This window comes from Ogataea haglerorum (genome assembly GCF_019207285.1).
Source record: "Ogataea haglerorum isolate 81-453-3 chromosome Unknown 81-453-3_NODE_3_length_672639_cov_96.912891, whole genome shotgun sequence".
Classification (NCBI taxonomy): Eukaryota; Fungi; Ascomycota; class Pichiomycetes; order Pichiales; family Pichiaceae; genus Ogataea; species Ogataea haglerorum.
In genome coordinates, this window is record NW_025065153.1 from 230,763 (window position 1) to 258,235 (window position 27,473).

At 55.6% G+C, this 27,473-nt stretch overlaps 18 protein-coding genes across 18 annotated transcripts; 9 read left to right on the forward strand and 9 right to left on the reverse strand.

Annotated features, from left to right (window-relative positions):
* Nucleotides 1-55: 55 nt before the first annotated feature.
* KL911_001270 (uncharacterized protein) lies at nt 56-993 on the forward strand (the record flags this gene model as incomplete). Its single annotated transcript, XM_043196210.1, has 2 exons — nt 56-581; nt 665-993. 2 exons carry the CDS (start codon nt 56-58, stop codon nt 991-993), a joined length of 855 nt encoding a protein of 284 aa, XP_043055843.1.
* Nucleotides 994-1,279: 286 nt separating this feature from the next.
* KL911_001271 (uncharacterized protein) lies at nt 1,280-2,509 on the reverse strand (the record flags this gene model as incomplete). Its single annotated transcript, XM_043196211.1, has 1 exon — nt 1,280-2,509. The coding sequence occupies one exon, from the start codon at nt 2,507-2,509 to the stop codon at nt 1,280-1,282; it is 1,230 nt and encodes a 409-aa protein (XP_043055844.1).
* Nucleotides 2,510-2,628: 119 nt separating this feature from the next.
* On the reverse strand, nt 2,629-3,153 carry KL911_001272 (uncharacterized protein; the record flags this gene model as incomplete). The annotated part of the gene is made up of 1 exon (XM_043196212.1): nt 2,629-3,153. The coding sequence occupies one exon, from the start codon at nt 3,151-3,153 to the stop codon at nt 2,629-2,631; it is 525 nt and encodes a 174-aa protein (XP_043055845.1).
* Nucleotides 3,154-3,290: 137 nt separating this feature from the next.
* KL911_001273 (uncharacterized protein) lies at nt 3,291-5,006 on the reverse strand (the record flags this gene model as incomplete). The annotated part of the gene is made up of 1 exon (XM_043196213.1): nt 3,291-5,006. One exon carries the CDS (start codon nt 5,004-5,006, stop codon nt 3,291-3,293), a length of 1,716 nt encoding a protein of 571 aa, XP_043055846.1.
* A 111-nt stretch (nt 5,007-5,117) lies between these two features.
* Nucleotides 5,118-7,899, forward strand: KL911_001274 (uncharacterized protein; the record flags this gene model as incomplete). The annotated part of the gene is made up of 2 exons (XM_043196214.1): nt 5,118-5,516; nt 6,031-7,899. 2 exons carry the CDS (start codon nt 5,118-5,120, stop codon nt 7,897-7,899), a joined length of 2,268 nt encoding a protein of 755 aa, XP_043055847.1.
* A 235-nt stretch (nt 7,900-8,134) lies between these two features.
* KL911_001275 (uncharacterized protein) lies at nt 8,135-9,457 on the forward strand (the record flags this gene model as incomplete). Its single annotated transcript, XM_043196215.1, has 1 exon — nt 8,135-9,457. The coding sequence occupies one exon, from the start codon at nt 8,135-8,137 to the stop codon at nt 9,455-9,457; it is 1,323 nt and encodes a 440-aa protein (XP_043055848.1).
* A 13-nt stretch (nt 9,458-9,470) lies between these two features.
* On the reverse strand, nt 9,471-10,106 carry KL911_001276 (uncharacterized protein; the record flags this gene model as incomplete). Its single annotated transcript, XM_043196216.1, has 1 exon — nt 9,471-10,106. One exon carries the CDS (start codon nt 10,104-10,106, stop codon nt 9,471-9,473), a length of 636 nt encoding a protein of 211 aa, XP_043055849.1.
* Nucleotides 10,107-10,167: 61 nt separating this feature from the next.
* KL911_001277 (uncharacterized protein) lies at nt 10,168-10,599 on the forward strand (the record flags this gene model as incomplete). Its single annotated transcript, XM_043196217.1, has 1 exon — nt 10,168-10,599. One exon carries the CDS (start codon nt 10,168-10,170, stop codon nt 10,597-10,599), a length of 432 nt encoding a protein of 143 aa, XP_043055850.1.
* Nucleotides 10,600-10,621: 22 nt separating this feature from the next.
* KL911_001278 (uncharacterized protein) lies at nt 10,622-11,740 on the reverse strand (the record flags this gene model as incomplete). The annotated part of the gene is made up of 1 exon (XM_043196218.1): nt 10,622-11,740. The coding sequence occupies one exon, from the start codon at nt 11,738-11,740 to the stop codon at nt 10,622-10,624; it is 1,119 nt and encodes a 372-aa protein (XP_043055851.1).
* A 52-nt stretch (nt 11,741-11,792) lies between these two features.
* KL911_001279 (uncharacterized protein) lies at nt 11,793-12,413 on the forward strand (the record flags this gene model as incomplete). The annotated part of the gene is made up of 1 exon (XM_043196219.1): nt 11,793-12,413. The coding sequence occupies one exon, from the start codon at nt 11,793-11,795 to the stop codon at nt 12,411-12,413; it is 621 nt and encodes a 206-aa protein (XP_043055852.1).
* Nucleotides 12,414-12,422: 9 nt separating this feature from the next.
* On the reverse strand, nt 12,423-13,997 carry KL911_001280 (uncharacterized protein; the record flags this gene model as incomplete). The annotated part of the gene is made up of 1 exon (XM_043196221.1): nt 12,423-13,997. One exon carries the CDS (start codon nt 13,995-13,997, stop codon nt 12,423-12,425), a length of 1,575 nt encoding a protein of 524 aa, XP_043055853.1.
* Nucleotides 13,998-14,074: 77 nt separating this feature from the next.
* KL911_001281 (uncharacterized protein) lies at nt 14,075-16,192 on the forward strand (the record flags this gene model as incomplete). The annotated part of the gene is made up of 1 exon (XM_043196222.1): nt 14,075-16,192. The coding sequence occupies one exon, from the start codon at nt 14,075-14,077 to the stop codon at nt 16,190-16,192; it is 2,118 nt and encodes a 705-aa protein (XP_043055854.1).
* Nucleotides 16,193-16,333: 141 nt separating this feature from the next.
* On the forward strand, nt 16,334-16,886 carry KL911_001282 (uncharacterized protein; the record flags this gene model as incomplete). The annotated part of the gene is made up of 2 exons (XM_043196223.1): nt 16,334-16,367; nt 16,447-16,886. 2 exons carry the CDS (start codon nt 16,334-16,336, stop codon nt 16,884-16,886), a joined length of 474 nt encoding a protein of 157 aa, XP_043055855.1.
* A 139-nt stretch (nt 16,887-17,025) lies between these two features.
* Nucleotides 17,026-18,048, forward strand: KL911_001283 (uncharacterized protein; the record flags this gene model as incomplete). Its single annotated transcript, XM_043196224.1, has 1 exon — nt 17,026-18,048. One exon carries the CDS (start codon nt 17,026-17,028, stop codon nt 18,046-18,048), a length of 1,023 nt encoding a protein of 340 aa, XP_043055856.1.
* A 20-nt stretch (nt 18,049-18,068) lies between these two features.
* Nucleotides 18,069-19,265, reverse strand: KL911_001284 (uncharacterized protein; the record flags this gene model as incomplete). The annotated part of the gene is made up of 1 exon (XM_043196225.1): nt 18,069-19,265. The coding sequence occupies one exon, from the start codon at nt 19,263-19,265 to the stop codon at nt 18,069-18,071; it is 1,197 nt and encodes a 398-aa protein (XP_043055857.1).
* A 256-nt stretch (nt 19,266-19,521) lies between these two features.
* Nucleotides 19,522-21,792, forward strand: KL911_001285 (uncharacterized protein; the record flags this gene model as incomplete). Its single annotated transcript, XM_043196226.1, has 1 exon — nt 19,522-21,792. One exon carries the CDS (start codon nt 19,522-19,524, stop codon nt 21,790-21,792), a length of 2,271 nt encoding a protein of 756 aa, XP_043055858.1.
* Nucleotides 21,793-21,851: 59 nt separating this feature from the next.
* On the reverse strand, nt 21,852-23,303 carry KL911_001286 (uncharacterized protein; the record flags this gene model as incomplete). Its single annotated transcript, XM_043196227.1, has 2 exons — nt 21,852-22,768; nt 23,111-23,303. The coding sequence occupies 2 exons, from the start codon at nt 23,301-23,303 to the stop codon at nt 21,852-21,854; spliced, it is 1,110 nt and encodes a 369-aa protein (XP_043055859.1).
* A 523-nt stretch (nt 23,304-23,826) lies between these two features.
* KL911_001287 (uncharacterized protein) lies at nt 23,827-27,207 on the reverse strand (the record flags this gene model as incomplete). The annotated part of the gene is made up of 1 exon (XM_043196228.1): nt 23,827-27,207. One exon carries the CDS (start codon nt 27,205-27,207, stop codon nt 23,827-23,829), a length of 3,381 nt encoding a protein of 1,126 aa, XP_043055860.1.
* Nucleotides 27,208-27,473: the final 266 nt, after the last annotated feature.

The window sequence follows — 27,473 nt, forward strand, 5'->3', positions numbered from 1 at the left end:
TGCGGGCCGATCGACGCTGGAAAAAATTCTGAAAAATCAGAGCGATCCATTTTCCATGAAGCATCCGTTCCAGAAGGTGCTGCTCAACGAAAAGGGCGATCTGCTGTTCGCCGGCGCCGGCCAGAAACTGTTTGTTTTCCAGCGCCGCGGAAACTGGGAATTGGCCGACTCCTGGGTCGACAGTGTCGACCCCAACTACGCCCTGATCAAGGAGTACGAGGCACGCAGCAGGAAGTTCGAGCAGGAGAGCGCTGCCGGTGACTGCAAGCCGCCAAAGGTGCCGACGCCGGGGCCTGGAGCGCCGCCAAAGCTCTGCTACATCAGAGACATCCGTCTCAGCAGAAGCGAGAAATATCTCATCCTCACTACAGACACAGACAAGGCGGTGGTGGTATTCGAGCTGAACGGCGGAGGGTCGTTGAGAGAGATCAAACGGCAGCCTCTGCCAAAGAGACCGTGTGCCGTGTCGACGTCGCTCGACGACTCGACGGTCGTCGTCGGAGACAAGTTCGGAGACGTCTACTGTATTGACATGCTATCGTCGGAGGTCAAGGATGAAAAAGACATGGTGCCGGTGCTGGGTCACGTGTCGATGCTGACGGGGGTGCTGAACGTCTCGGACGAGGCCGGGAACGAGCTCGTCGTCACGACCGATCGTGACGAGCACATCAGGCTGAGCCGGTTCCCGCAGAGTTACATCATCGAGAAATGGCTCTTCGAGCACGAAGAGTTTGTGGCGTCGATCGTCGCGCCGCGGTGGTGCCGCGACAAGGTGCTGGTGAGCGGCGGCGGCGATCCGTTCCTGTGCTCGTGGCGGTGGCAGGAGGGCGTGCTTGCCGACAAGCTCGATCTCTCTGCTGCGGTCGAGCCGTATCTCACGGAGGAGCACCTGGTGCCGTCGCGGTTCCAGAACGACGCCGGCGACCTGAAGGAGTTCACGGTGTCGCAGCTGCTGGAGCTGCCGTCGCAGAACAGGCTGGTGGTGCTATTTGACAAGATGAGTGCGTTCTTGGTGGTGTCCGTGGCAGAGGACGGAAAACTGAGTTTGGAGCGCGCTGTGGCCGTGGCGAGCCCGGTGATCTGCGGCACAGCCTCGGCCCAGAGCCTCGTGCTCAGCGTGCGCGGCACCGAAAACTGCCTGCTCGAGTACGCGCTGGACAGCTGGGCGGCTGTGGAGCTGCGGGAGGTGTACGGGTGCAACGACGTGGAGTGGGACGAGAAGGGCGATCTGTTTGCGTCGTTCTCGGTGAACCAGCTGCGCAAGCGGAGCGAGCACTGATCACAGGAAGCCGCGGCGGCGGTTGAAGTGGGCCGCGTCCAGCACGCCGTCGGCCAGCACGCCGTGGAACCAGAGCCGGCCCTCGTCTTTGCAGTGGATGACCCATTGCGACCGCAGCAGCTTGACGTCGATAACCTCGCCGTTGAGCGGCTTCGTGTTCTCGCTGCCGCCGGCAAAGAAGTCCATGTACCAGTTGTTCTTCGTTTCGTGGCCGTTCAGCGTGCACGAGCACTCGTCCAGAGACACGAACATCCGCAGCTTCTCCTGGACGCTGCCGTCCTCCAGCACCGTCGACTCGTACATATCGCCGTCCAGCGGGCTCAGCAGCGTGTACAGGCGGCGCGCGGTGGTCCCGGTAAATAATAGATTGAGAAAAGAGAGCTTTGTGTGGATCAGTAGACTGGCCTCCTCGGACTCGATCTGGAGCACCAGCACGCGCGCCTTGGCGTCCACGTAGGGCCGTTTGTACAGGACCGGGCTGTCAGACGAGATCGAGAGCCCGTCTCTTTTGACGTCGGCAAGCGCAACGACGATCTCCTCGCGGTGGAAGAACGGATTCATCTGGATCTTGTGCGGAATCAGTTTTTGCTCCAGAGCAAGAAACCTGTAGTAGCGACACTCGGCAAGCAGCTGGCGGCGGTGCTCTTCGCTCTCGACGCAGACGCGGCCCGTCGACAGCGCATTGAGAAGGTCGTTGAACAACTTGCCGCTGCGCTTGACCACGATCGGGCTCTGTGGCGGCGGCCGGATCATGTCTTTCAGCTCGCCGCGAAAGTACGCGCTCTGGAACGTGGTCTGGTACGCCACCGTGAAGTAGTTCGGGCTGTTGCCCTCGCCGGCCAGCAGCTCCTGCGGGAACCGGAAACTGAGCCCGCCCACGTTGCAGTGGTAGAACTCCTCTGTGAGCTGCTTGAGCAGTTTCTGGAGGTTGAAGTAGGTCGCGTCCGCGTACAAGTGCATCAGTTCGTACTCGTTGTCCGCGCGGATGCAGTACCCTTGCAAGTGAGAGCATATCTTGTCAAACACGGCAGCGGAACGGTCCACGGTGAGGACCTTGTTCTCGTTCTCCTTGCGGCCAAAAAAAGAGGTGAAATAGGAGGGCGAGTCGAACGAGATAGACGCGCCGCTGAGACGGAACAGCCGGTCGCCGACCTGGATGGAGTACATCTTCTCGAACGGCAGCACGGCAGGGATCTTGGGATCGACCTTGTTCGTGGTAGACAAAGCCATGGAGGGAGAAAAAAAAATTACGTAAGAAAAACCAATATAACTATCACATTATTATTGCAATATGGAAGGTCCCTGCAAGGACTTGGAGTTGGTGGACAGGGCGGTGGCGGTGATGGACTCTAAAACTTCATGGCGTGAGGCTTGTCACCGCTCTTGAGAGAAAAGGTGGAAGCCAGATATTGTTTCAGGTATGGGGTCTTTTTAATTTCGGAGATCAGGGCCTTGTCGACAACCTTCTGGTCCTCGATTCTCTCGGTCTTGATCTCCTTCTTGGCACCCTCGCCAAAGAACTCGCCCTCCGACTTCTTGGAGCTCGACTTCTCTCTAGCAAAGTAGCTCACGTTGAACTTGGACAGGTCAAGGCCGTCAAGAGACACTTTGGTGGAGGTGGCAATGACGTATCTGGCGTTGACTCTTCTCAGAGGAACGCCGTTGACCTTGAATGGTCCGGAAACAAGAAGGGTGTTGTCCTCAAGGTTCTTCAGGTAGACAACTCTCTTGCCTCTGAATTTTCCGGCAAGAAGAATCAGAACGGTGCCCGGAACAAGCGAGGCTCTCAGCTTCTGGGGTCTGGCAGACTTTCTGGTCTGCTTTGGAACAGGAACGTCCTCAGATTCGTACCACTTTGGAGCTCTGGTCGACATCTTGGAAATAACTCTTTGGCTGAAAAGAAATATCTCTGAGTAATCTCTTCGCGCAGGCCAACCACCCTCACTCCGCCAAATTTTTTCCGCGACTTCTGGTGCGGGGTGTATATTGCCACGTGATTCGCATATAGGGCTCACGGCATCTGCACCACCGCACATCTGCGCTGGCCCCCGGTAACGTCAAACACACCTCGCACCGGAACCAGCTCGTACGAACTTGGCAGTGCAGCAGGCAGCCCGCGGCCATCGCAGTATATCCTGTAGTGTTTGTCCGCCGAGTACTCCATTTCTGTGTCAAACGCTATCTCTGCGTGCTCGTAGTCGCCCACCGCCTCGTTCACGCTGACGCCCGTCCACTCCACGTCCACCCCGCGCGGCAGCGCGCTCACAACAGCAGTCACCAGCTGTTGCACGTGGTCTAGATCACGTGATGCCTTCGTGTAGAGGCGGTAAGTGTTACCTACGACGTCCACGAGGCTTGCGTCCGTCACAAAGCAACACATAAAGAGCACTGTCTTGCTTCCGACGGCTTCTTTGACGTGCTCAAAGTGCTGCAAGGCAAGCACCGCCTGTGTCAAAACATCCTTGCACACGCTCATGTCTCTAGGGATTAGCGGGATCTGGCCGCTGATGTGGGCCATGTAGGTGCATGTGTCTGTTATGGACTGCGAGTACGGCCCTATGTTTGATGGTGCCCAGTAGGACCGGCCCTGGACGTGTAGGCCCTTCTTAAAGTGGGTGTTTTGTATGATCTCCACGGAAAGCTGGGCAAAGCAGTTTTCGGGCAAGTTGGTTTCCACGCACACACGGGCTGGCGGGAGTGGGTGTGTGAACGTGGACTGGTATATGGAGTTGAGCAGACCAAATTTTGACATGTCGCTCACGAGCAGCGAGGAGAAGATCACGTTTGTGGGGTCCAGGTTGTGATTGTCCAGGTATTCTTCTAGTTGGGACATAATGTGGGCCATCTGTTGCTCGGCCGTTGGTAGCGTGGAGGTAATGTTACTTAGGCGGAAAATGGTACCTGAGTGGGATGAGTTCTGGTGCCAGCTGCCAACGAGCTGCGCGACGGCCTTCGATGCTCCCCGCGAGCCATGTTTTAGCTGCTCCCTTATCTGCTTAAACGGCTCGTGCAAGAGAGGCGGCTGCACCACGTTGCATCTGCCCCCACATTGTTTCTCCACCACCTCCACTTTCAGCTTCAGGTACCACACCTCGTCGTTAGTGTGTCGCACGGTTTCCTGGTGCACGATTCTAAGCCTTCCCTTGGTGAAAAACGGCGCGTCAAACACCAGGGTCTCAAACTCGCCGCCTTCGCCGCACACGTGCACCCCATACTTTCTATTCAGATCTACCAGCACGGGGTACATCTCCTGCAACGTTAGCCCCAGGTGTCTGTCGTTGAGGCCGATCGCAGCCACTTTGATGAGTCTGGCTTCCATTTCTGACGCGCACATCTCGCCCATCAGCTGTTCCTGGTCTCTCTGCCACAGGTACGCCAGCGCAGTGAGGCCAAGACGGCTGCAGACGTCCTCCACGCGGGTGCGCTGGTACGACGACAGAATGGCCCCCACGCTTACAGCCTCCACGTCCGGGTGGTGCTCCTTCACGAGCTTCAGCAGCTCGTACAGATCCTCAGTCTCGTCGTTCTCTGTTTGCTCGTATTCCAGCCGTTGGTTGTGCGACGTGCCGCTGATCAGCCGCCGGTACAGTGGTTTCCCCGTGCAGTCTGCGTAGTACGGCACGATATCGAAGCCCACGGTCTGGTACATAAAGGAGTCGAGCTCGTGCGAGTCCGAGGGCGGTGGGTAGAGATTTGCCAGGCATACGAGCTCGTGGCCGTTGGCCATGCAGTGGAGAATGTTGTAGCAGGAGTCCTTGCCGCCGGAGATGAGAGCGACGAACTTCATGCGGAGCTGAAATATATTTGATTGAAAGTGAAAAAAAATAAATATCAGTTAATGACATCCGAGTTCGAGCACAACGCGGCCAAGGTGGTTGCGCTTCGCAATAGGGCGCTGATCCAGGCGGCGACGTCAAAGGACGCGGCGACACGGCGCAACTATGAGCGGCTGCTGCTGGAACGGCGGCTGGCGAGCGACGTCAAGGAGAAGGAGATGGAGACACGGCACCGCAGCGTGGGGAGGCTCGATCTGGTCGAGCTGCGCGCGGACGAGCTGTGCATGCTGCAGAATCTGAGCGCGGCGTTCCGCATCAACTCTCCCCCACGCAAGCTCAAACGAGCGTCGCACGCGCCGACAGCTGCGCAAGCGCCGACGCAGCTGCCACAGGCCACCAGCCAGGGGTATCTACCGCCGCCGCCGCCACCACCGCAGCCAGACGTTCCCTCTGCCAAACGGGTGCACCGCTTCACACCGGAGTTCACCCCTAAACTGGACTACTAGCATGACATCATAGTTTTTCTGCAATGATCCCTCTTCCATGCCCCATCGCCATAGCCATATTTAAACGCTCCCACCCGCTCCAAACTTTCTCTTGTTTTCTTTCAACCCATTGCTTCGTGCCTTTGCTTCCACCTCACAGAGCACCTTGTTATTCCAAAATGTTCGCCACGTGTAAGTCCCCCCGTCTGGCAGCGCCCCCAGCTAATACCCAGCTTCTGGTGAAACCTCTGGCGACATCTTCTCTGCCATCTCCACTTCCGAGCCCATCTCGCTGTTTTCTCAGAAAGCCTCCACGGTGTCTGTGCCCAGCGGGGTGACAAAGAACGGTGCCGTCCAGACAAACAACTTTTGGGGTAATCTGACCCTCGGTGACCAAACCTCCTATGTTTACACCCACCCTTACTCCCTGTGGTACTCCACGAGGTCCGACTACGAGGGGCTGGCCGTGTCCCACCAGACCGCCAGCCAGCGGGTGTACGGCGAGACCAACGAGGAGGGCGCTGCGTCGTACTTCTACGCCCCGGCGGGCAACATGTCGCTGTGTCTGGGCTCCAGCGACTTCGACGCCGGTGCCTCGCTCAAGCTCGCCAACCTCAAGAAGATGTCCATCGACGTGACCGTCGCGTCGAAAAGCGCCGGCTCGTTCACGGCCACCCTCGTGCAGGGCATGGGCTTTGTGTCTGCCGTGTACAACGACCTGATCCCGGAGATCCACTCCGGCGTCGGCATCAAGTCCGTCACAGGCGACACTGCCCCGCGGTCCGGAACCGACAAGTACAAGATGGTGCTCAACGACGGCTCCACCTGGGTCATGTACGTGACGTTCAGCGACAACCAGTCGTGCCAGTTCGCGCTCAAGGACACCAACCACATCATAGGCTCCAACTCGATCAACAACTGCGTCGTCCAGATCGCATGCGGTGACGACAGCGCCTACGACAGGGCCGCGGCGTGCTACCCGACGTCGGTGACGCTGAGCGCGTCTGTGTCGGGCTCCTCCGCGACTTACGCCTTCGAGTACGCCATCTCTGGCGCCTCCAACAACGGCACCACCATCATGTACGCCATGCCGCACCAGAGCGACTCGTTCACCTCGACCACCTCCGGCGCCAAGACTTCGGCCACGCTCGACGACACCGTCCACGGCGTCATGACCGCGTACCTCACCAACAAGTTCGAGATGTCCGAGGCACTCACCACCGGCATCGGCAAGGACCCCTGGAGCGCCATCTCCGGCTTTTCGTCGCCGTCCTACTCCGACTCTGAGCTGTCCGCCATCAAGGCCGCCGCGGCCGACGAGTACAACGCCGATGTATACTCGTACACCAACGTCGACTCGATGTACACCTCGGGCAAGATCCTCGACAAGTACGCGTACGTGCTGTATGTGTGCCACTACGTGCTGAAGGACTCCGCCAAGACGTCGACGCTGCTGGCGTCGCTGAAAAAGGCCATCGAGCGGTTCAGCGGCAACAGCCAGCAGTACCCGCTGTGCTACGAGACCAACTGGGGAGGCATCTGCTCGACGGGCGGCATGTCCGACGGCAACACGTCGATCGACTACGGTAACGCGTTCTACAACGACCACCACTTCCACTACGGCTACCACATCCACGCCGCCGCGCTGTGTGCTCTGGTGGACGCAGACCTGGGCGGTTCGTGGGCAAGCAGCGTCAAGGACTGGGTCAACACTTTGGTGAGAGACGTGGCCAATCCGTCGAGCGACGACTCGCACTTCCCGGTCTTCAGGAACTTTGACTTTTATCTCGGCCACTCCGTCGCGCACGGAATCACCGTCTACGCGGACGGCAAGGACGAGGAGAGCTCGAGCGAGGACTACAATTTCGCGTACGCCATGAAGATCTGGGCCTCTGTCATCAACGACGCCAACATGTCGAACCGGGCCGACCTGATGCTCGCCATCTCTAAAAGGGCCATGAACATCTACTTTCTGTACTCGCAGGACAACAAGGTGATGCCCTCGCGGTTCATCGGCAACTACTGCAGCGGAATTTGGTTCGAGAACAAGATCGCGCACACCACGTACTTTGGAACCAACATCGAGTACATCCACGGCATCCACATGCTGCCAATCACGCCTGTCTCGTCCCTCATCAGGGGCCCGACGTTTGTCAAGGAGGAGTGGGAGAATGTGCTGGGCTCGAAGATCGGCAATGTCACGGACGGCTGGAAGGGCATCTTGATGCTTAACGTCGCGCTGTACGACCCGGCCTCCTCGTACAACTTCTTCAGCGGGTCCGACTTCTCGACCAACTATCTGGACAACGGTATGTCCAAGACGTGGTCGCTGGCCTACACTGCGGCTGTGAACAATTAGGGTGGCGTACTTGAATATTTCTGTGTAAGCTGAGTAAAAAGCATATGGATTGTAATATGCCTGTCGGGCTCCCTAAACGGTTTATTTTTCTGCCCGTTTTCCTTATCCTTTTTTTCTGCAACAGTTAGCGAGATCTTTTTTCCTCGCTGAAACATTCCTATCCGGACTATCAGACGTCTGTTCTGCGAATATATAAATATCGCAAATATCGCAGCATGGCGCTCAATTTTCGCCAATGCTCAGACTGAAAGCGCTCGTCTCCCGCCCGCTGCGGCCAGGCCTTGCCCTGCGTCCGCGGACGCCGCTCGTGGCACACCGTCTCCAGTCCTCGGGCAAAACCTATCTCGACAGCCTCACCACGCCCGAGCTCCTGGGCTACGGCGTGATCGGCCTGGCCACCCTCACCAAGTCCACGCTCAAGCTTGTCATCTCTCTTTTCCCGTACACGCCGCTCTGGCTCGTCAAACTGCTCGTCTACCGCAACTATTGCGGCGGAGACAACCTTGCACAGGTTCTCCAGACAGGCGACCGGCTGGCCCAGCGCGGCATCCAGAACATGATGCTGTCGCTGACGATAGAGGCGTGCGACGGCGCGCAGACGTCGGTGCCGGTCAGCCAGATCGTCGAGCAGACGCAGCAGTCGATTTCGCAGGTGCTGGTGCCGCACACGGCCCGGATGATCTCGCAGGCTACGGACATCAACTCCGTGCCGCCTGGCTACGTTGCGCTCAAGCCGACGGGGCTGATCGACGACGCGGCCGAGATCCTGCGCAACCACAGCAACGCCAAGGACGACGCCGGCTACCAGCAGCTGCTGAGCAACTGCCGCGACATCTGTCGTGTCGTGGCGCAGGAAAACGAGCGGCTGGCTAAACAGTATCCGGGCAGAACGGCGCCGTTCGTGGCGGCCGTTGTCGACGCCGAGCGCAACGATCTCCAGCACGGCGTGTACCGACTCCAGAGAGACCTTTTCCGCGAGTTCAACAGGGGCAAGGTCAACGTCGTTGGCACAGTCCAGATGTATCTGCGGGACTCGAGCCGCATTCTTGCCGAAGAAAATGACCTGGCCCGCAAGGACGGCTATTTGCTGGGCTGGAAGCTCGTGAGAGGAGCGTATATCCACTCAGAGCCGGACAGAACGGTGATTTTCCCGACAAAACAGGAGACCGACCAGAACTACGACGCAGGCATCGCAGCCTCGATCGCCAACCTGAGCTCGGAAAAGCCGGCCGTGGGGCATCTCGTCGTCGCGTCGCACAACAGAGAGTCGCAGATCAAGGCCACACAGCTGCTCCAGAGGGCCAGCGCGCACGTCCGGGCCAACGTGGTCCTGGGCCAGCTGCTCGGCATGGCCGACAACGTCACGTTCGAGCTGATGAACAAGTACGACGTGAAGAACGTGATCAAATACGTTCCGTGGGGCCCTCCCAAGGAAACCAAGGAGTATCTGCTGCGAAGACTCGAGGAGAACGGCGACGCCGTCAGAAGCGACAACGGCTGGCCGTTCCTCAAGCAGGTCGTCAAGGCTCTGTTCAGAAGACTCCGTCTTTCATCATAGAAGTAATAGAACGTCATTTCACGTACCTGTCCATAAACCGCTTGTGGAAATCGCTGCGCAGCATATCGTTAATGTAGCTCTCCTGTCTGCTGGCCTTTTCCTTTCGTCTGAACGTCGTCGACCGCCACGACTTGTGCACGCTGTCGCTGAACTGCACTAGCGGGTTCGAGCTCGCGGCTCGTCGAGCAAGCTCCTCCTCTTTCTGTTTGGCTAGCCGGGCCTCTTTTTCGCGCTTGATTTTCTCCAGCTCCCGCAGCAGCTCGGCGTCCTCGTCCTCCTCATCGTCGTCCTCCTCGTCATCCTCCTCGCTGTCACCTTCGCTCTCGCTGTCGCTATCTGAGTCTATATCCTTTGTCTCCAGTAGCAGCTGTCTGCTGCGTTCCAGCTCGTCGGCCTCCGGCTGGCGCTCTTCGGCCGCTCCCCGGCTCTCGGCCCCGCTCCTGTCCTCCAATTCGCTCCGCAGTCGCTGCACCTCGCTCTTGTCCACCTCGTACTCCGACGCCCCGTCCCAGTCGTCGTCCGTCGGCCGTTTCTCGCGCCGGTACTTCATCGCCATGTGCGCCGGCATCGCCCGCTTGTGCTTGATCGAAGACCGCACGTTGTCGCGGCCGCGCGCGTGGTCAAAAGTCGGCCGGTGCGCAGTGGTCATAAAATAAATAATTACAAATAATAATTCAAATAAATAAGCACTAAAATCATCTCCGTTCGTTATGTCCTCCGTGTCCATAAAAGATTTTGCCTACGATGTCGACCACCCGCTCCACTACGGCATCACCGACGGATACATAGAAGACACCAGCGAGCGCGTGATACAGGCCGTGGCGTTGTATCCGTTTGAGCCAGAAAACGAGAACGAGCTGAAACTGGAGCAAGATCAAGTCATAATCATCAACTACGAGTACGGCGAGGGGTGGCTCGTGGCCCACGACCCGGAGTCCGGAGAAACAGGGCTTGTCCCGTCGGAATATGTGAGCATTTTAGACGACGAGCTGGAGGAAACGGGCCCGCCAGACCAAGATCCGCAGCCAGACAAAACGGAGGAGGAACAGGCCAAGCCGTTCCTGCCAGGGATACTCCAGGAGCTCGGAGACCTGAAAATTACACAGCAAAACACAGATAACCGGGAAGCCGGCACAGAATAATCGTCTACACAGTCATTAATCACTATTCGTTCTCCAACAGCTCCTCCAGGTCCACGTCTTCCTTGCTGGCCTTTTCGAACAGTGGACCGCCCAGCTCGTTCACTAGTTCCATAACCGTGTTAGCAAGGTCTCTGTCCGTCTCGGCAGCAACACTGTCCACCTGCAGCAGCTTGTACGCCTCCGTCAGAGCCAGCCGCGCGTCTCTGACCGTCTCGTCGTGCTCTTTCAGTGGATACTGCTCATAGTTGATCGACACCTTGTCTCCGTCCTCCTCGGAAATGCCGTTCTGGTTTCTTCTGGCCGCCAGAAGATATGCGAATCCTTCCAAATAGTAGCTCTCGACACTCTGCTCGTTGATATCCTGCACAGACGACGCTATAGCTGTCGCGAGTTCGAACAGGCCTGTTTCAATTGCATACTTAGAGAGCGTTGTCAGCGGCTGGCACAGGTCGATGTACTCCATCTGGGACTCGGGCTCGGAAGACTCCTCAAGAGCGGACTTTTTGTGCTCAAAAAGCTCCCAGGCTTTCCTCACGGCCTCGCGCGCCTCCTGAGTCTTCTGCTGCGAAATGCGGATGCTTGCCAGCAACGACCACGTTTCTCCGTTGGTGTTGTCCAGGCTGAGCGCCAGCTGAATGCACTTTTCGCACTCTTCCTCTGCGGCGGGCTCCATGCACAGATCTGTCATCCAGATCTCAATTATGGCGAACAGCGCTTGATTCAGTTTCTTGAGAAGATACTCCTGCACCTTGTCGGGCTCTGAGTAAGCTGCAAATAGCAGCTGCGTGCTTTCGTCTAGTTCCTGTGCGGTTTCCGACTGGACCATTTCCAGCTGGGCCAATAGCCTCTTCACACCCGTCTCCAACAGGTCCACACCGTCATTCGCTCCTACTATCTGACCCAGATACAGGAACTTCTCCACACCGCTCTTGGCCTCCGGGTCCAGTTTACAGGCCTTGCTCAGAACGTCGTATGCGCTTTCCACGTCTCCGTTTTCCAGGTGGGCCTCTCCAAACGACTGCAAAAAGAGCGGTGAGTCTTGGAACTCGCCCGTTTTGGCCCTCAGCAGCTCCACGGCTTTTTCGGGCTGCTGGTTCTCCAGAAGCTGGGCAGACTCCACAATAACCTGCTGTAAGGACATTAATATTTATTTTTTTCGAAAAAAATTGACATGAACTAAATTTTTCTCCAAAATGGATTATCTAGAGGAACAAAAGCAGGAAATCGAAATACTGCAGAGCATATATCCCGATGAGCTAGAGAGGGTATCAGACACGGAGTTTCGCGTGTCGTTGCTCCTGGACACTAGCACAGACCGCAAACACACCCTGATCCTCAACGTCAAGTACCCAGAGACGTATCCGGAGGTGGTTCCGCAACTGAGCATAGAACAGGAGCACGACGAGGCGCCCGAAAGCACACTTAACATACCCGAGACTGTAGAGTTCGACAAAGACGATTTGCTGGATCTGTTGGAAGCCGTGAACCAGAACGCCGAGGAAAATGTCGGCATGCCCAGCATTTTCACGCTTACGTCCTTGCTCAAGGAACACGCCGAGACCCTATTTCAAGAGAAAGTGGCCGCGCTGGAGAAGAAACACGAGGAAGACCGCCGTGCCCGCGAGTACGAGGAACAGAAGAAGTTTTCTGGAACCAAGGTGACGAAAGAGAACTATGCGCAGTGGAGACTGAAATTCCGTGCCGAGATGGGAATAGACACCAGACTCAAGGAGCGGTTCAAGCAGATGCATCAGGGAAAGCTCACTGGAAAGGAGATATTCGAAAGGGGTCTAGAACAGGAAGGGGAGGAGTAGTAGCGATATCTAATCCGATTCGTAATTCGCATAGTCGAACGAGTGTAGAAACAGCATTTCGTTGGTGATGTGCGCGTGGTCGGGGATTTCTGGTAGCGCGGCAGGCTCCTCGTCCTGGTACTTGTTTTCCACATACTCGCGGATGAGATCGGCGTCGTTCAGCATGATTTCGTCCTCGCGACAGCTCAAATAGTGTAGCAGCCAGTTCTCCTGTTTGACCGACTCCTCGTGGTCTTTTCTCTCCAGCAGCGCTGTCTCGAGCTCCAGCAGCTGCTCGCTCACAACTTCGTCGGGCTCGGCCACGGACGGTTTCTGCGAAAGCTCGCTCACGGGAGTCGCGTTCAAAACGGCGCTCTCGAACGGCAGCGCGCCGTCCATCACCTGCTCAATTTCGTCTCCTTCGCTGTCGAAAACAGCGGTATCTTCCTTCTTCTGGGGCTCCTCCAGGCCGTTTATCTCGTACGGAACCAGCCTGCTTAGTCTCTGGCGCCCGCTGGGCATCTGGCGCCCAAAATCCAGCCCCAGCCTCCAGCCAATGTTCGACCAGTAGTCTTTTAATTTGATTGGTCTGCGTACCTTCATCTGGGCCAGAGCCCGATACACGTCGCTCTGCGTGATCTCGAACTCGTCGTAAGCCTCTATTTTGTCCTCCAGAACTGTTAGCACCACTTCATAGGCCATGTTCTGCGCGACATGGCGCAAAATGTACTTCGTTTCCTCATCCAAGACCATCGGCTTGGACAGCTTGCGTTTGAGCCCGGAAGCAGCGTCCAGGAGCTGGTTATTGGCATACACAGAGTTTGCCAGGTCGGTCATGCGCTCGTAGTCCAGCAGCTCCTGCTCGTTCAGGCCCGGATGCGTCTTTTTGAAGCGGAAGTTTGCGTCCGAGTCCCGCATGTTGGCCACCGACCTGATCAGAAACGCCTGCGACTCCTCCATCTCGATGAACTCGCTGCTCATCTCGTAGCTTGCGGGAATCTCGTCGTACGACACCAGTTTGAGCAGCCGTCGCTTGTGTCGCTTGTACTGCTGTAATTCGCGTTTTAGCAGCTTGTAATAGTCCAGAATATCGGCGATTGATTTCGATGGTAGCTTTTCCTGAATGACATCGGCTCTGTGGATGGAATAGCGCGCCAGAAGCTCGAAAAACGCGTCTTTGTCATCTGCCGACCAGTATGTTCCCGCCTCGTTGACCTCGTTCTTGCGCCGGTATCTGAAACCCGCGCTCGACACGTAAGTTCCCACCAGGTTCGACCGTCCGAGCAGACTTGTGCACGAGAGAAACCGGGACTTCTCGGCCTGGAAAAACCGTAAGTAGTTGATGTTGCCCTGGAACAGCCTCGGCTTGTTTTGTAGTCGGTAGTACGAGAGCTTGGCAGGCTCCTGGATGATTTCGCTTGCGTCATGGAAATCTGTGCTAGACAGGTCTGACGAGTCTGAGTTCTCGTCGATCGACGAGATCGACGCGTCAGACTCGGGCTCGCTCGAGCTCAGCTCAATGTCCTGTGTCTCGTCCTCGATAGAGCTCTGCGAATCGTCGTCGCTGGAACCTCCCAGGAAAATATCAGGAATGCCATTTTCCATGGCTTCCACGATCCAAAATGTCTGATCTGAAGATAATTTTATTTTTTTGATTTTTTATTATTTTTTCATTATTTTTCATGTTGAGACACTGTATCCCGAGAACAGTGCTCTGCCGGCCGCGCCTGCTCTCTGTCAGATACCTGTCTGAGCGAGTAGACGAGGCCGATACGGCGAACGGCGACGACACCCCGCCGTATGCGTCCGACGAGCCGCTGCCATGGGAAAAGGTCCCCGAGGAGGAACATATCGTACTCAAGCCCACGGCCCAGAAAAAATCCAAGCTCACCAACATCAAGGAGACGCTGGAGAGCGGCCGGGCAAAAAACCGGCTTGACATGATCGAGTTCGAGAAGGGGCTGAAAAATCTTATGGTGTTTAAGATCCCGTCCACAGACAACCAGCTATTCAAGGACCTGGACAATTTGCAGCCACGGAATAGCGCCATTTCGCTAAAGGCGTACGCTGAGCTGCAAACAAAACTGGTCAAGGGCTACCAAAAAGCACAACTTTTAGAATACATTGGCTACAAGCACGTTTCTCCTCCAGCTGCCTATTCCACCAAAAAGAAACTCGCCCAGTTCATCATCCAAAAATGCTGGGATGTGGCTATTTCCGAGGACTCGCCCGTCGAGGTGCTCAAACAGGCGGACATCACGCTGCAGAGCAAGAAAGAGGCGTTTTTGCTGCTTTCGCACGCCGGCTACCTCATGCAGTCGTGGACTAGGCTCGGCGCTCGGCTCGAGCTCAACCGCGGTCTCTCGCGTTTCACGGTGCGCGGCAACGAGGAGCTTGTGAACTTTGTCCAGGCCTCATGGAACTACCTGTTGAATCACGTGAGCACGTCCGTGGCCCATCTCAACGAACTGGCCTCGTTCTACACCCACAAACTGCACCGGCACATGCCCATTGCGGAGCTTCAGAAACTCAGCAACGTGTACTTCGAGGAGATCAACAGACAAGACAAGCTGTTCCAGCTCAGCACGTTCAATCCGGCCAATTTGCAGCTGGCCAAGTCGCTGCTACTGGCAGCCACAGACTTTTCTGCCACCTCTCACAAACATATCGACGTTTCCGGCGCTTCCACGGAGTACAAAAAACTGTACCAGGACTCTTCGCTGCCATGGTGGGCTGCTGGCCCGCTGTACCGGTACGAGGTGCCGCAGAAACGGCTCCGCGAGTCCTCTTTTGAGGACTATTCTGACCCCGAGTCGCTGGCGAAGGAGGTCGACCAGCTGCGGTCTGAGGTGGCCGAGGCCGCGGACAAGTTCCAGTACAACTTCCTGGACCAGAAACACGAGACAAAGCCATTTTCTCCGGCCGAGATCTCGGTGCCCGACTCGTCTGCTCCGTGGTTGGCCAAGAGCCGGGAAATCTACTCCACGCTGACTCCGGAGGTGCAAAAAGGCGAAACATGGCTTCCCAGAACGTTCAACGCGACGTTCGGCAAGCTTCTGTTTGACGAAAGTGCCGCTAGCGCTGGCTTCTTCCACGCCAACCTGCCCCAGATCAATAAAAAAATTGGCATGCTCAACTTGTACGACAAAAACGCACGCTTTTTCGGTGTCGCCGGAGGCATCATAAACAACTTCGAGCACTCGCTACAGGTCAAGCTGGTGCCCGACGCGTACGGAAATTTCAGCAACTTCACCACGCTGCCCAACGTCGAGATATGGTTCCAGATCTCAAAAAATAGAGTCAACCTGTCGTCCTGCAGCATTTACGTGAACGAGAACGAGGTAAGTTGCGCATTGGCGCTTCCCGAGCTCCACAACGACGTCATGTTCCAGTCCACGTGCAACTCGGTTCTCCTGGACGGCTCCAACCCCTACGACCCGGGCCTGCCGTCCCAGAAACCGCTGCAAAACGTGATCAACTCGCTCTCCTCGAACCTGCTGGATATGTCCGACACCAGCGCTCTCAACCGGCTCGTAAACACCCTGGTGTCGCGCAAGATCCCGATCCGGCTCGCCAAGAACCAGGAGCCGGCCGATTACCTCGTCACGGCCATCAACAGACGCAGGTCAATCGAGCTGGACTTCGACGGCTGCCACCTGATATACGACGTGGTTTCGAACGGAAAAAACGAGCGGTTCGAGGCGTCGCTGCTGGCGCCCGAAACAGAGCACGAAATGGACCCGGCGAGCTTCGACAGGTTCGCCAAGACCGTCCACCAGTTCCTCCTCTACATCCAATAGACCCTGTATATACGTACTGGAAAATTCCAGCCCGGGAGGGAGAAGACCGTTACCCGGCCGTTTCACCTCGATGGCCATGCCACGGTGTAAAATTTTAGCGAGGCAAATTGCATTGCTTTCTTCCTCTATCTATTCACTAAAATGGTCAAGACTTTCTTCGACGTTGCTGCTGACGGTATGTACGAGAGGAATTGAGCTCCCGCTCGGCTCTTCCGCCGCCATTGGACTTTCTAACCGCCTAGGCAAACCACTAGGAAAAATCGTGTTCTCCTTGTACGATGACGTTCCAAAGACCGCCGAAAACTTCAGGGCCTTGTGCACTGGAGAGAAGGGCTTTGGCTACAAGGGCTCCATCTTCCACAGAGTCATTCCAGACTTCATGCTGCAGGGTGGAGACTTCACCAACTTCAACGGAACCGGTGGCAAGAGCATCTACGGCTCCAAGTTCCCAGACGAGAACTTCAACCACAAGCACTCGAAGCCGGGCCTGCTGTCGATGGCCAACGCTGGTCCAAACACCAACGGCTCCCAGTTCTTCATCACGACTGTGCCATGCTCGTGGTTGGACGGCAAGCACGTTGTTTTCGGCGAGGTTGTCGAGGGATACGACGTTGTCAAGGCCATCGAGAAGCTCGGCTCTGGATCTGGCGCCACCCGTGCCAAGATCGAGATCACCGACTGCGGTGAGCTGTAAGTAATGAGTGATTAAATGATGATCCTTTGTCTCTTCGTAGTATTCGACGCGTCGATCGGCGTGTCTGCCTGAGTGCGGGCTTTAGTGCGTCTTTTCGTTCCAAACAGCAATACTTTGTCACCTATACTTTGGCCGCCGCATGTCCTCGTACTCTTTATACGACATCCGACAGAAGACCAGAAAGCTCCAGAACGGTACGTTTGGCAGTTCTTTCAGCATTCTAACCGCAGCTTTTTCCGGCTACTCCAACCTCGAGATACTGATCCGGGAGGCCACCAACACGGATCCGTGGGGCCCGACGTCCAAGCAGAAAAAACAGCTTTGCTCGTGGATTCTCAACTACGCCAACCCCGAGTATGTTTCCGACCACATTGCGGTCTCCCAGACGGCCGAGTCTGGCCAGAGCATCTCCAAGAAAGCCATTGATTTTATAGTTCGCCGGATCCAGGAGTACTCTGGGCTGGGCCGGGGGTCGCAGGGCATCTTCGACTCGCTCAAGAAGACACTTGTGACGCGCGGGTACGAGTTTGTCATTGTTTCCAAGTGTCTGCAGCTGCTGGAGCATCTTTTGCTGTACTGCTACCAGGAGGACGACGGTGTCAAGGTTTTCGACATTGTCGACGATATTCGCATAGCTCTCGACCCTGTGGTGCAATTGGAGCACTACCGGGTGACGCTCAGCTACGACGGGCTGGATCTGAACCACGAGAAGCAGATCAAGGAGATGGCGCGGCACGTGGTTGAGCTAGCCACGGACGAGTCGAAATTGGGCGCCGAGCGCGAAAAGTTCCAGCCTCGCAAGCAGACGCGGCAGAACTCGGGCACACTTTTCTACGATGAGGATCAGTTCGACGTGGGTCGCTCGGACGCGCTGCGGCTCGAGGAGGACCAGGACCCGTTTGCCAAGTCGCGGATATCGGCGCTCTCCAGCAACGTTGCACGGTATCTGCCGGGGTCGCCGGGCCACCGCAAGTCGCGGTCGTCGGGCAGAATCAGTCTGGCGTCACAGAACTACACGCATTCGAGCTACCATGACGATTTTTACGACACTCACGACAGTAACGACGAAAATAGCGACGTTCCACCTGACACAAGACAGGAGCAGACCGGAAACGAGCACCCGGACGCAAGCCAGAACCTCTTGATCGATCTAAATAGTTGAGTATCTATTATCATTATGCATTAGGCTGTAAAAAGACTCGACTCGACCGTCGCGTCGTCGTCCACGGGGGTCGACTCGCCGCTGGACGTGGCGTCGTCCAGCTCCACCGCGTCTTCCATGCTGAGCCGCGCCTCGTAGTTGAGCGGGTCGTTCTGCAGCGGGTCCTCGTACTCGAGTCGGTAGTAATTAAAACGGCAAAAGCAGTCGGCTTTTCTCAACGGCAGCCACTGGTATTTGGCCACGAAAAAGAACGTCACCGCCAGAACAGAGCCGGCAGTGAGATCAAAGAAGTAGTGGTGGGTCAGGTACATCGTGGACCACCACAGCCAGCACACGTAACACGCAAAGCACGGAGAGTACTTGGGAAACAGGTATGATAGCCACAGCGCGTTCATCGTGGAAATGCCGGAGTGCAAAGACGGGAACGCTCCAAAAATGACCGGAGCGTTGCTGAAATTCGTCGTGTACAGATCCACCCCAAAATAGCCATCCATACGGCCCAGGCCTCCGGGACTGCCCTTCATGGCGTAGTTGGCCGGCTGCAGCCCGTACAGGATCTTGTACCACGGAGGAGCGGCCGGGAAAATCTGCTGGATGGCCACGCCCACAAGGTTCATGTACCCAAACGACCATCCGAACGAGCGCAGGGCGGTTGGCGGGCCAAAGAGCCATACCAGAGCAGCGACAATAAAGGGGCCCGCAAAATGCACTATTCCGTACGGGAACCAAGCGACAAAATCCAGAGGCTTAGACGTGTACGACGCTAGCACGTCCGACAAGTCGTCGCCGTACAGAATAGTCTCCATCGACGGCAGGATTTTCACGCTAATCGGAGGTTTCCAGCTGGTTGGGATTTTCCCTGCCGAGAAGAACAGAAACACCCACGCAAGGATCGGGAGACCAAACAGGAAGAACTGCGACAGTATTGGAACAGTTATTAGGAGGCCGAGCCCAAAGGCCAGCAAAAGCTTGAGCAGGAAGGAGATTGGAAGCACATAGAGCACAAACAAAAACACAGAGCCGATGATGCTGAGATTAATGACGGCGGCTCTGGAAAGGTTTCTAAAGTGCTTCAGCGTGGGCTTGAAGTCGTGGTTGAGTTCGATCAGCAAGTTGTTCTGCTTCTTGGCAACCAAAAACTCAGCATAGAGTCGTAATATCAGCTTTATGGGATTGTACCCGATCTTTGTTCCGGGGGACGAGGAGATCGAACTCATGCTATTGGAAATTGTGTGAATTAATCCAATATTATGCAGATTATTCACAGCTGGCTTGCCTGCAAAGGCTGAGTTTATAGATATGCCAAACCGGGTGGAACAGAATTGTCTGTAAATAAAAATACAGAATTGTGTGTTTCTTTTATTTTTTTTTTTTTTTTTTGACGTCGAACGATATTGATTCGTCGCGTCGCTAGCTACAGTTTTGGTCAGCTGCATTTATCACTTCTTGTTAATTATCTCTTCCTTGTACACCATGACGGAGAGGAAAGAAGTGAAGGAGAAAAAGCTATTTCTGGATCCTGAGGCAGGTCTTCAGACCCAAAAGGGCCCTCACAAACCAGGCAGAGCTCACCAATGGCTCCGCAACCCGATTACGATCGTCCTGCAGATGCTTATCTTAGGACTGTTCTGTCGGTTCGCCCTGGACCAGGTTCACCGTTCGGCTCAACCAGATCCCGTCCACAAGACTTTTGTGGGCTATCTTGGTTCGCTGGAAGAGAATTATGCTGGCACATGGCTGAAGGAGTACTCGAATGAAACTCAATTCCCAGGCACGGAGGCAAACATCAAGCTAGCCAATTGGACAAGAGACAAATTCCTCGAGTTTGGTCTGGAGGCGGAAACTGACCTCTACACGACCTACATAAGCTATCCCGTGTCCCAGTCGCTGGATCTTTTGAGTGCGGACAACGGTTCTGTCGTGTTTAAGGCTGCTCTTCGCGAAGACATTTTGGAAGACGACCCGACCTCCCTGAAAAGTGTGCCCGCATTTTTGGGCTACGCGGCCTCCGGCGACGTTGTGGGCGAGTATATTTACTGCAATTACGGCACTAAGGAGGATTTCGACACGTTGGCCGAACTAGGAGTGAACGCAACAGATAAGATAGCGGTGATTAGATATGGCAAAATATTCAGGGGCCTGAAGGTCAAGTTTGCGCAGGATTTTGGTTTCAAGGCCGCCCTACTGTTTACGGATCCTGGAGATGACGGAGAGGTGACCGAGGCGAATGGCTACAAGGCCTATCCGGAAGGAATAGCAAGAAACCCAAGTGCCATCCAGCGCGGCTCTTCGCAGTTTCTTTCTGTGTTTCCCGGAGACCCAACGACGCCTGGCTATGCCATCAAACCGGGGGAAAACAAGACACGGTCGAGTCCTCACTTAACAACCCCAAAAATCCCGGCTATCCCCGTTTCCTACAGAGACGTTATTCCTATTTTGGAGAAACTCTCTGGGCACGGGCCTAAGGTCGAGTCCTGGCCTACAGGACTTGTTCCCGGCTACGACTACGCTTCGATTGGTCCAAATCCAAGCTACAAGCTGCACCTGGCAAACGAGCAGGACTTCAACTTCACCAATCTCTACAATGTCTACGGCAAGATCGAAGGACACAAGAAAGACGAGGTGATCATCATTGGCAACCACCGTGACTCCTGGACCCCCGGTGCCGGAGATCCTCACACGGGTTCTGCTGTGCTGCTTGAAATTGCCAGAGCCTTAGGCAATCTGCAAAAGACCGGCTGGAAACCGCAAAGAACCATCATGCTTGCATCTTGGGACGGCGAGGAGTACGGCCTGCTTGGATCCACCGAATTTGGCGAATACAACGCGCGCGATCTTTCTAAAAAGACAGTCGCTTACTTCAACATGGACGTTGCAGCTGTCGGTAACATCCTGCAGCTTGGAGCCTCGCCTCTGCTTTACGAAGTGCTCAGATCTTCAGCCGATCTTCTGGAGTACCCAGGCACAGACAAGACACTGTACGATCACTTCAAAGAGAACACCAATGATACCATCAAGCCTCTTGGTTCGGGCTCCGATTATACAGTGTTCTTGGACCATCTGGGCATTCCGTCGGTGGATATGGGTTTCACGAGCAACCGCACCGGCCCTGTTTATCACTACCATTCGGTCTACGATTCTTACCACTGGATAGATAGTCTGGTGGATCCTGGCTTTGTTCTCCACAACCTCATGGCAAAGTACGTCGGTCTGTCCGTTCTGAAACTGAGTGAGACCAAAGTGTACCAAATGAAGGCTTCGGACTATGCTGCGGAAATCCAGCGACTCTACGAGAAAGTGAAGGTTCCTGAACACTGGCTGAGTCGGAGTCTCGGACACTGTTCGACGGGCGAGAAGCTCGACGACCTGCTATCGGACACGAAGCAGAATCTTGTTTCTTTGAAAGACGCTGCCGCCTCCTTTGACGCGGACGCCGTGCAGTTGCAAACACAGTACGACAACTGGGATAACCTGTCGTGGTGGGAGAAACTTGCTCTGCAATGGAAGATTGTCAAAACTAACCATAAGTTGAAGTACTTTGAGCGCAAGTTCCTGAACTCAGATGGCTTGAAGGACAGACCATGGTTCAGACATATCATCTATGTGAGCGGACGCTACACGGGCTATGCCGGCCAGCAACTGCCTGGGCTGACGGAGCCGATTGAGGACAACGACTACGAAACGTTTGTGCATGGCCTCACCTTTTTCAACAACGTCGTCAACCACCTGGCTACGCGTATCTAAGAGTAAAAAAAGTCAAATGTCTCATTATTACAATCGAGTTAATCGTTACGGTTAACAACTCAAAATCCCACACTGACCCGTCGGTCAGTCTCGCTTCCCTTGATTTTGCGCTCCTTCATAATATCCTTAGCCTTTTCCTCGCCGTATTTCTTGCACAGCTTGGCGTAGAAGAGTCCACATGCGTTGCAAAGCGTGCGCTCTCCCTCGGGCCCACGTCTCCATTCGGGTGTTTCTTTGGACTGACAATGGAGACACTCGTTGGTCACCATTTCAGCAAGACTCCCGCTGTCGGCGTTGGCCTCGAGCACCAACTGTGCGGAGACGTTATTTGTTCCTGTTGGAGATTTTTTCATTTTGAGTTTGCGAACAGAAAAAGAACTAGGCGAGACCGGCGGCGTGGTGAGCCGGTCGTCCGTTGGGAACGAAGGTGTGCGGCAGTGAGCCTGCGAAGGTGACACCTCGACCATCGACGAAAGCGTCCGTGCGGCCTGTTCTTCCATATTCTGGTATCTTGACGGGTTGAGAAGCAGCGGCATCGGGGCGCCGCCCGAGCCCATGTGAACCGTCGGCTGGAACGTGTACTGCATCGACGAGTTCCTTGAATGTGCGTGTTGCGCAGGCGGAGCCCGCGCAGCCTCCTCGTCACGGGTTCTCATCCACGAATGATAAATAGAATGCAGGAGCTCCACCTGCTGGGCTCCGCTCTCGAGCAGTTCGCGTGGCACCTGCGCAATGCTTTTCGAGCTCTCGAGGATCTGCTGGATTTCCATGCTGATTTTCGTGAGCTTGCCGAGCTCTCTTTCCAGACTGAAGTCTGCCGGCCCGTACCCGAGCGGCGGAGCCACGTATACGCCCTCGGCCATGTTCTGGCTTCTGGGAGCCATCGAGCTGCCCTCCAGGGCGGGGAAGAGGTCCTTTATCGAGGGAAGCTCCCGACTGCCGGCTTCAGGTTTCAAGGTCGCCCCGTTCATCTTGTCTAGCAGCTCCTAAGTCCTCTCGCTCCTTATAGTCTGGCCTGCGCCTGGAATTTCTGGTTCTGTATCTGTGCAGAATTTGTACACGCTCAGCAGCTTATTAATTCGGTCCCCGGTTTGCGGCCACAAGATTATCTGCTGGCTATGGTCACGATCTTGCGAGAAAAAATGCACTCTCCGTATAGTTCCGGCCTCCGAGCTTGCGCGCACTATATATTCCAACTGTAAACTAGCAAAGAAACGCACACTCGCTTAAACACAGCACGCACACAGATTTTTTGATACCAAGACAAGTTAGCAAATAAATTATTCTTCTCAATCCCCAAGTTTCCCCAGATCTGCACGACTAAAACTTTTGTGCCATGCACGTAGTCTCGCGGCCCGCCCGTCTGGTCTGATCACTTGGCCTCGGTGCTGCGCAGACAGCGGCTGCTCACGCTGCACACCCAGGCTCGCTGTTCTGCCTCGCAGCCTCTGCCCGCCTCCCAGCAGACCGCAATCCCGCCGTTCCGACCCGGCTACCATACTGCCCGTCATAGGCTCTACGTCGTTCTGCTCCCGCTCTGCTCCGGCTCTGCTCCATTGTGTGGCCACGAATTAAATCACACCATTCTTGCTCGTCTATGCAGCCACTGCAAAAACCCTATCGCAGCTGCGAGGCCGCCGCACCCTGACAGGGACCCAGGGCACACGCGCAGACCAGATCTGATCCGTACGCTGCGGACGCGGCCCGCAAGAGGCTGGCCGGATCTCGCACAGCTGTCAGCTGGACTGTTCTCTATCCCTCCACGCCGCCCTGACAGCCGACACCTGCTTGCCACACCATATCCGTGCTGCCGGAGCACACCAGCCACAGGGCCAGATCTCAACAGTGGCGCGGCAAGTGACAGCAGGTGGCTGTCGCTTGGAAGCAGCCGCGCACCAGGACAGCGGTGTCCTGTCTGTAGGAGGAAAGCGGCCAACGAATAGCATCCACGCAAAATCCGCAGAAAGCGGGCCGCTACACGCAGACAGCACCGGGAATTACCACAGGAGTAATTTACTTACTTTCATTCTCCGCCTACACGCCCCCGTTGAGTCTCGAGTCGATCACAGCAATGTCGTCGCGTAGACTTGCCTCCTCGACAGTCTTGACGAGCTCCTTCGTGCTGCGCGCGACGTCGAACGCGATGCCTGCAGACCGCTGTTTGAACGCCTTGTCCGCGTACTCGCCGTCTCTGCGCTCGTCTCCGCTGGAATACAGCGCCTCCATCCGGCGCACACAGTCCTCCAGAACCTCCACCACGTACTGCGCGTGGCCCATCTGCTCGGCGTACCTCGTCTGCGCCATCAGCGTGTTCGTTCCCTCGGCCATCTGCTTGACCACCTCGATGATCTGGCCGGCGCCGTTCTTGAGCAGCAGCTTCGTGGCCTTCGGGTTCTTGATGGATTCCAGCAGTTTCTGGATCGCCGCAATCACCTCCACGGTCTGGTGCTCCAGATACAGCAACAGCTCCTTGAGGGTGTTGTCTGGGTCCAGCGTGTTGAACTTTTCCACCTCGAAGTTCTCGGCCGTGGTCTCGTCCTGTGCGCTTAGCGGCTGGAGCGCGCTCCCGGCGCTCGGAATCGTGAGCCCCGACGACGGGCCATCTCTGCTCACCGGCTCTTCCTGGGCCATCGGGTTGTCGTAGACGCTGTCGCGCACCGCAGACACGGGTTTTTCTGGCTTCGGCAGCTCCAACGTGCTTGGCGGCTGCTCAGCGGGCTGTTTAGCGGGCTCCGTCGACTCCTGCGGCTTCTCTGTGTGGTTGCCGGTGGTGCCGTTGGCCAAAGAGGTCGATCTGTCGACGCTCGTCCTCCGGCGCGCTCCAAACTTGTCGAACGCAGAAGACGCCGTATCAGAGACGTATCTGGCTGGCGACCCGGACCTGCTTCTTGTTGGAGAGTTGTCGTTGTCGCTGTTCTCTTGCAGCATTCTCATCCTCGCAAGGATGTTGCCTTTTGGCGACGACTTGGATGCATGAGACTTCATCGGAGACTCCTGGTCTTGGTTGGCAGAGAACTTTGAGGCCAGCGACGACACGCTGCCATTGACGTTCTTGTAGAGAGTGCCGTTGGTGTCGGTTGGCGGCTTCTCCTCCGACTGGATTTTAGATGGGCCGGATGCGTCCTTTGGCAGCTCCCTTTGCTGCGAAGGTTTGCTTGCTTCTCTGGTTTCTTCCGACGTCTTGTCGGAATTATTTGATGGACTGCCGGTCCTCTGAGAATTGTCGCCTGCCTCCTCCAACGACTTGTGCGACTGGTCGAAGAACCCGTCGTTGGCTATTTTCGTAGGCGTCACCAGGATCTGTCCAATTGGAGTGCCGGCCGGCGACGAAGTCAAAAACATAGGAGGCTTGGAAAGCTTTTTCGGAGCCTCAGAAGCATTGCCCGCTTCCTGGCTCAACTTCTGTCTGATTCTGAGCGGCCGAACAGACGATTCTGTATCGTCGCTCAGGAAAGACCGAGCCGGAGAAACAGACATCTCCAAAGACGAATCAGCCCGGGTCTTGAGCTCAGCATCATGGGGAAGAGCCAGCCGTTCGGGAACCGGTGTCTGGTTCCTTTCCTGGACCGGTTGTGGCGCAGCGTCAGAACTTGTCAACTTGGCCACTTTCAGGAAGTCCGACACCGCAAAGCACACATCGTTCACAGCCGTGTTCATCACCAGCTTCGGAATAAAACTCTTGTACATAGCATAGTACCGCGCACTAGTGAGGGCATTCGAAATGGCAGACTGCACCAGCCGGCTCTTGTCGGCTAGGTCCTCGGATCCGCCTTCACCTGCCTTGGCAATTTCGTTTGCACGAGTCACCAAAACGGCTGTCCTTTCAAACAAGAGGTCTGTGCTGATCTCATCTTCCGTCACGTACAAGAGCAGTGAGTCCACGGACGAGTAAAAGTTCACCGCTTGGATCATAGTGACCAAACCATTGGGTTCGATAAGTGGCTGCAAATCCTCAGCAGACAGTGCCACAGACCTGGAAAGCGACTTGGCCATTTTTTCGGATCTTGCATCCTCGTATCTGGACTGCCATTTTAGCAAGTCATTGTTGAGATTCGTGAGCTTGCTAGCTTCCGCGGGGTCCACAGCAGTCCTGTGCTGCTGCACCATTCGGTCAAGCTTGTCACTAGTCTGTTTCTCCTGCTTGAGACTTTGCAGTTCCTGCAGCTCGGCAGCCATTCTCTGGTTCTCCTGCTGCACAGACTCCAACTGCTGCCGAACGGAATTGTGCTCGTCCAAGAGCGTGTCGTGCTTGGCCTGGAGGTCTTTCAGTGCGTCCTCTGTCTCAGGCTTGTGGCCCTGGCTGTCAGAAATCCCCCGCAGCTGTTCCTGCAGGGCAATCATGTTTTCATGTTTCTCCTTGACGGTTCTATTCAGCTGCTCTTTCTCCTCCAGCAGTCTCTTCATGTCCTTCGACATTCTATTATATTTCTTGAGCTCGTTCTTGAGCTGGTCGTTGGATGCAGAGAGTTGGGTGTGTTCAGACTCAAGCTCGGCCTTCTGCTTCTTTAGATCCGACAATTCGGACTCAAGACTGGAAATCCTCTCGTCCATCTTGCTGCTCTCTTCCATCAGCAGATCCATGTCCCTGTCCTTATCTCTGCCGTTCGAAAGTCTCTGGGCAGTAGCGTACGCGGCATTCGACCGGGCCGCCTCGGGGCTTTTGAGAGACTCTGCGTACTGCTGCGAGCGCGCTGGCGAAGGAAGCGGAACGCTCTTGGCCGGACTTTTGGCTGGGCTTTTCTCCGGCAAAGACTCGTTCGAGCGTCTATTTCCCGACGGCTTGTATTCTGGAATCTCATCTTCGTCGCTGGACCAGGATAATTCGGACTTTTGGGGCACAACCTTGGTGCTCTTGATCTCCCGCTGTGTAGGCGTATCGGGAGACAGTTGGAACCTATCGCTTATCGGCGTCTGGAGATTCACTGTGTTCACCACCAAGTCCTGCTTTTTGTTGTAGCTTTTGGGCATCTCATTTACCGCCTTGGTCTGGAAGGGGTCGTTTGTCTCTCTCGAGTCCTTCGGCATGTCATCCACGGCGCGGCTGGTAATCTGGTCTTCTGCCTTAATGTACTGGGACTGGTGTCTTTCGATCTCAAAAAGAACATCGTTGACTAGATCTTTGAATCGACCCGCTGGCAAAGACGCCAGCTTCTGTCTGGCCTGGTTCCGTTTAGGATGGAAATTAGACTGCGCCGGCAGGAAAGACGGCCGCAGCGACTCTGAAGTGGTCCGCCGCTGTAGTTCGTCGTAAACATCCGTGCTCAGATCAAAGAATTGCGAGCTCGTGAGCTTGCCCAGTTTCTCTCTAGCCTTGATGACTCTGGACGAGGTCACCGGCGTTAGTGCATCTGAGGAGGTGTCCAGAAAATCCTTGAGCACCTTGTGGTAGTGCAGGATGCGTTGCACGTCCGTCATTGGAAAATAAGCGAGTAGTAAATGTGATGGATGGGGCTACCAAACAAACAAACGCGCCTCGTATTTCAGCTCGGTTCTCGTTGCGAAAGAGCGTGGATTTGTTTGATCAGTGGCTCTATTGGCAAACTGTACTGCTGTTTCGCAATGGGAATACGCAATACGGGCCTGAATCGGTTCGGGACCCTGAGAAGACTAGCTTGATCGTAAAAACAATCTTTTTTAACACTAACGCGTGAAACAATTTTTTTGACGACTCGGGAGAGATT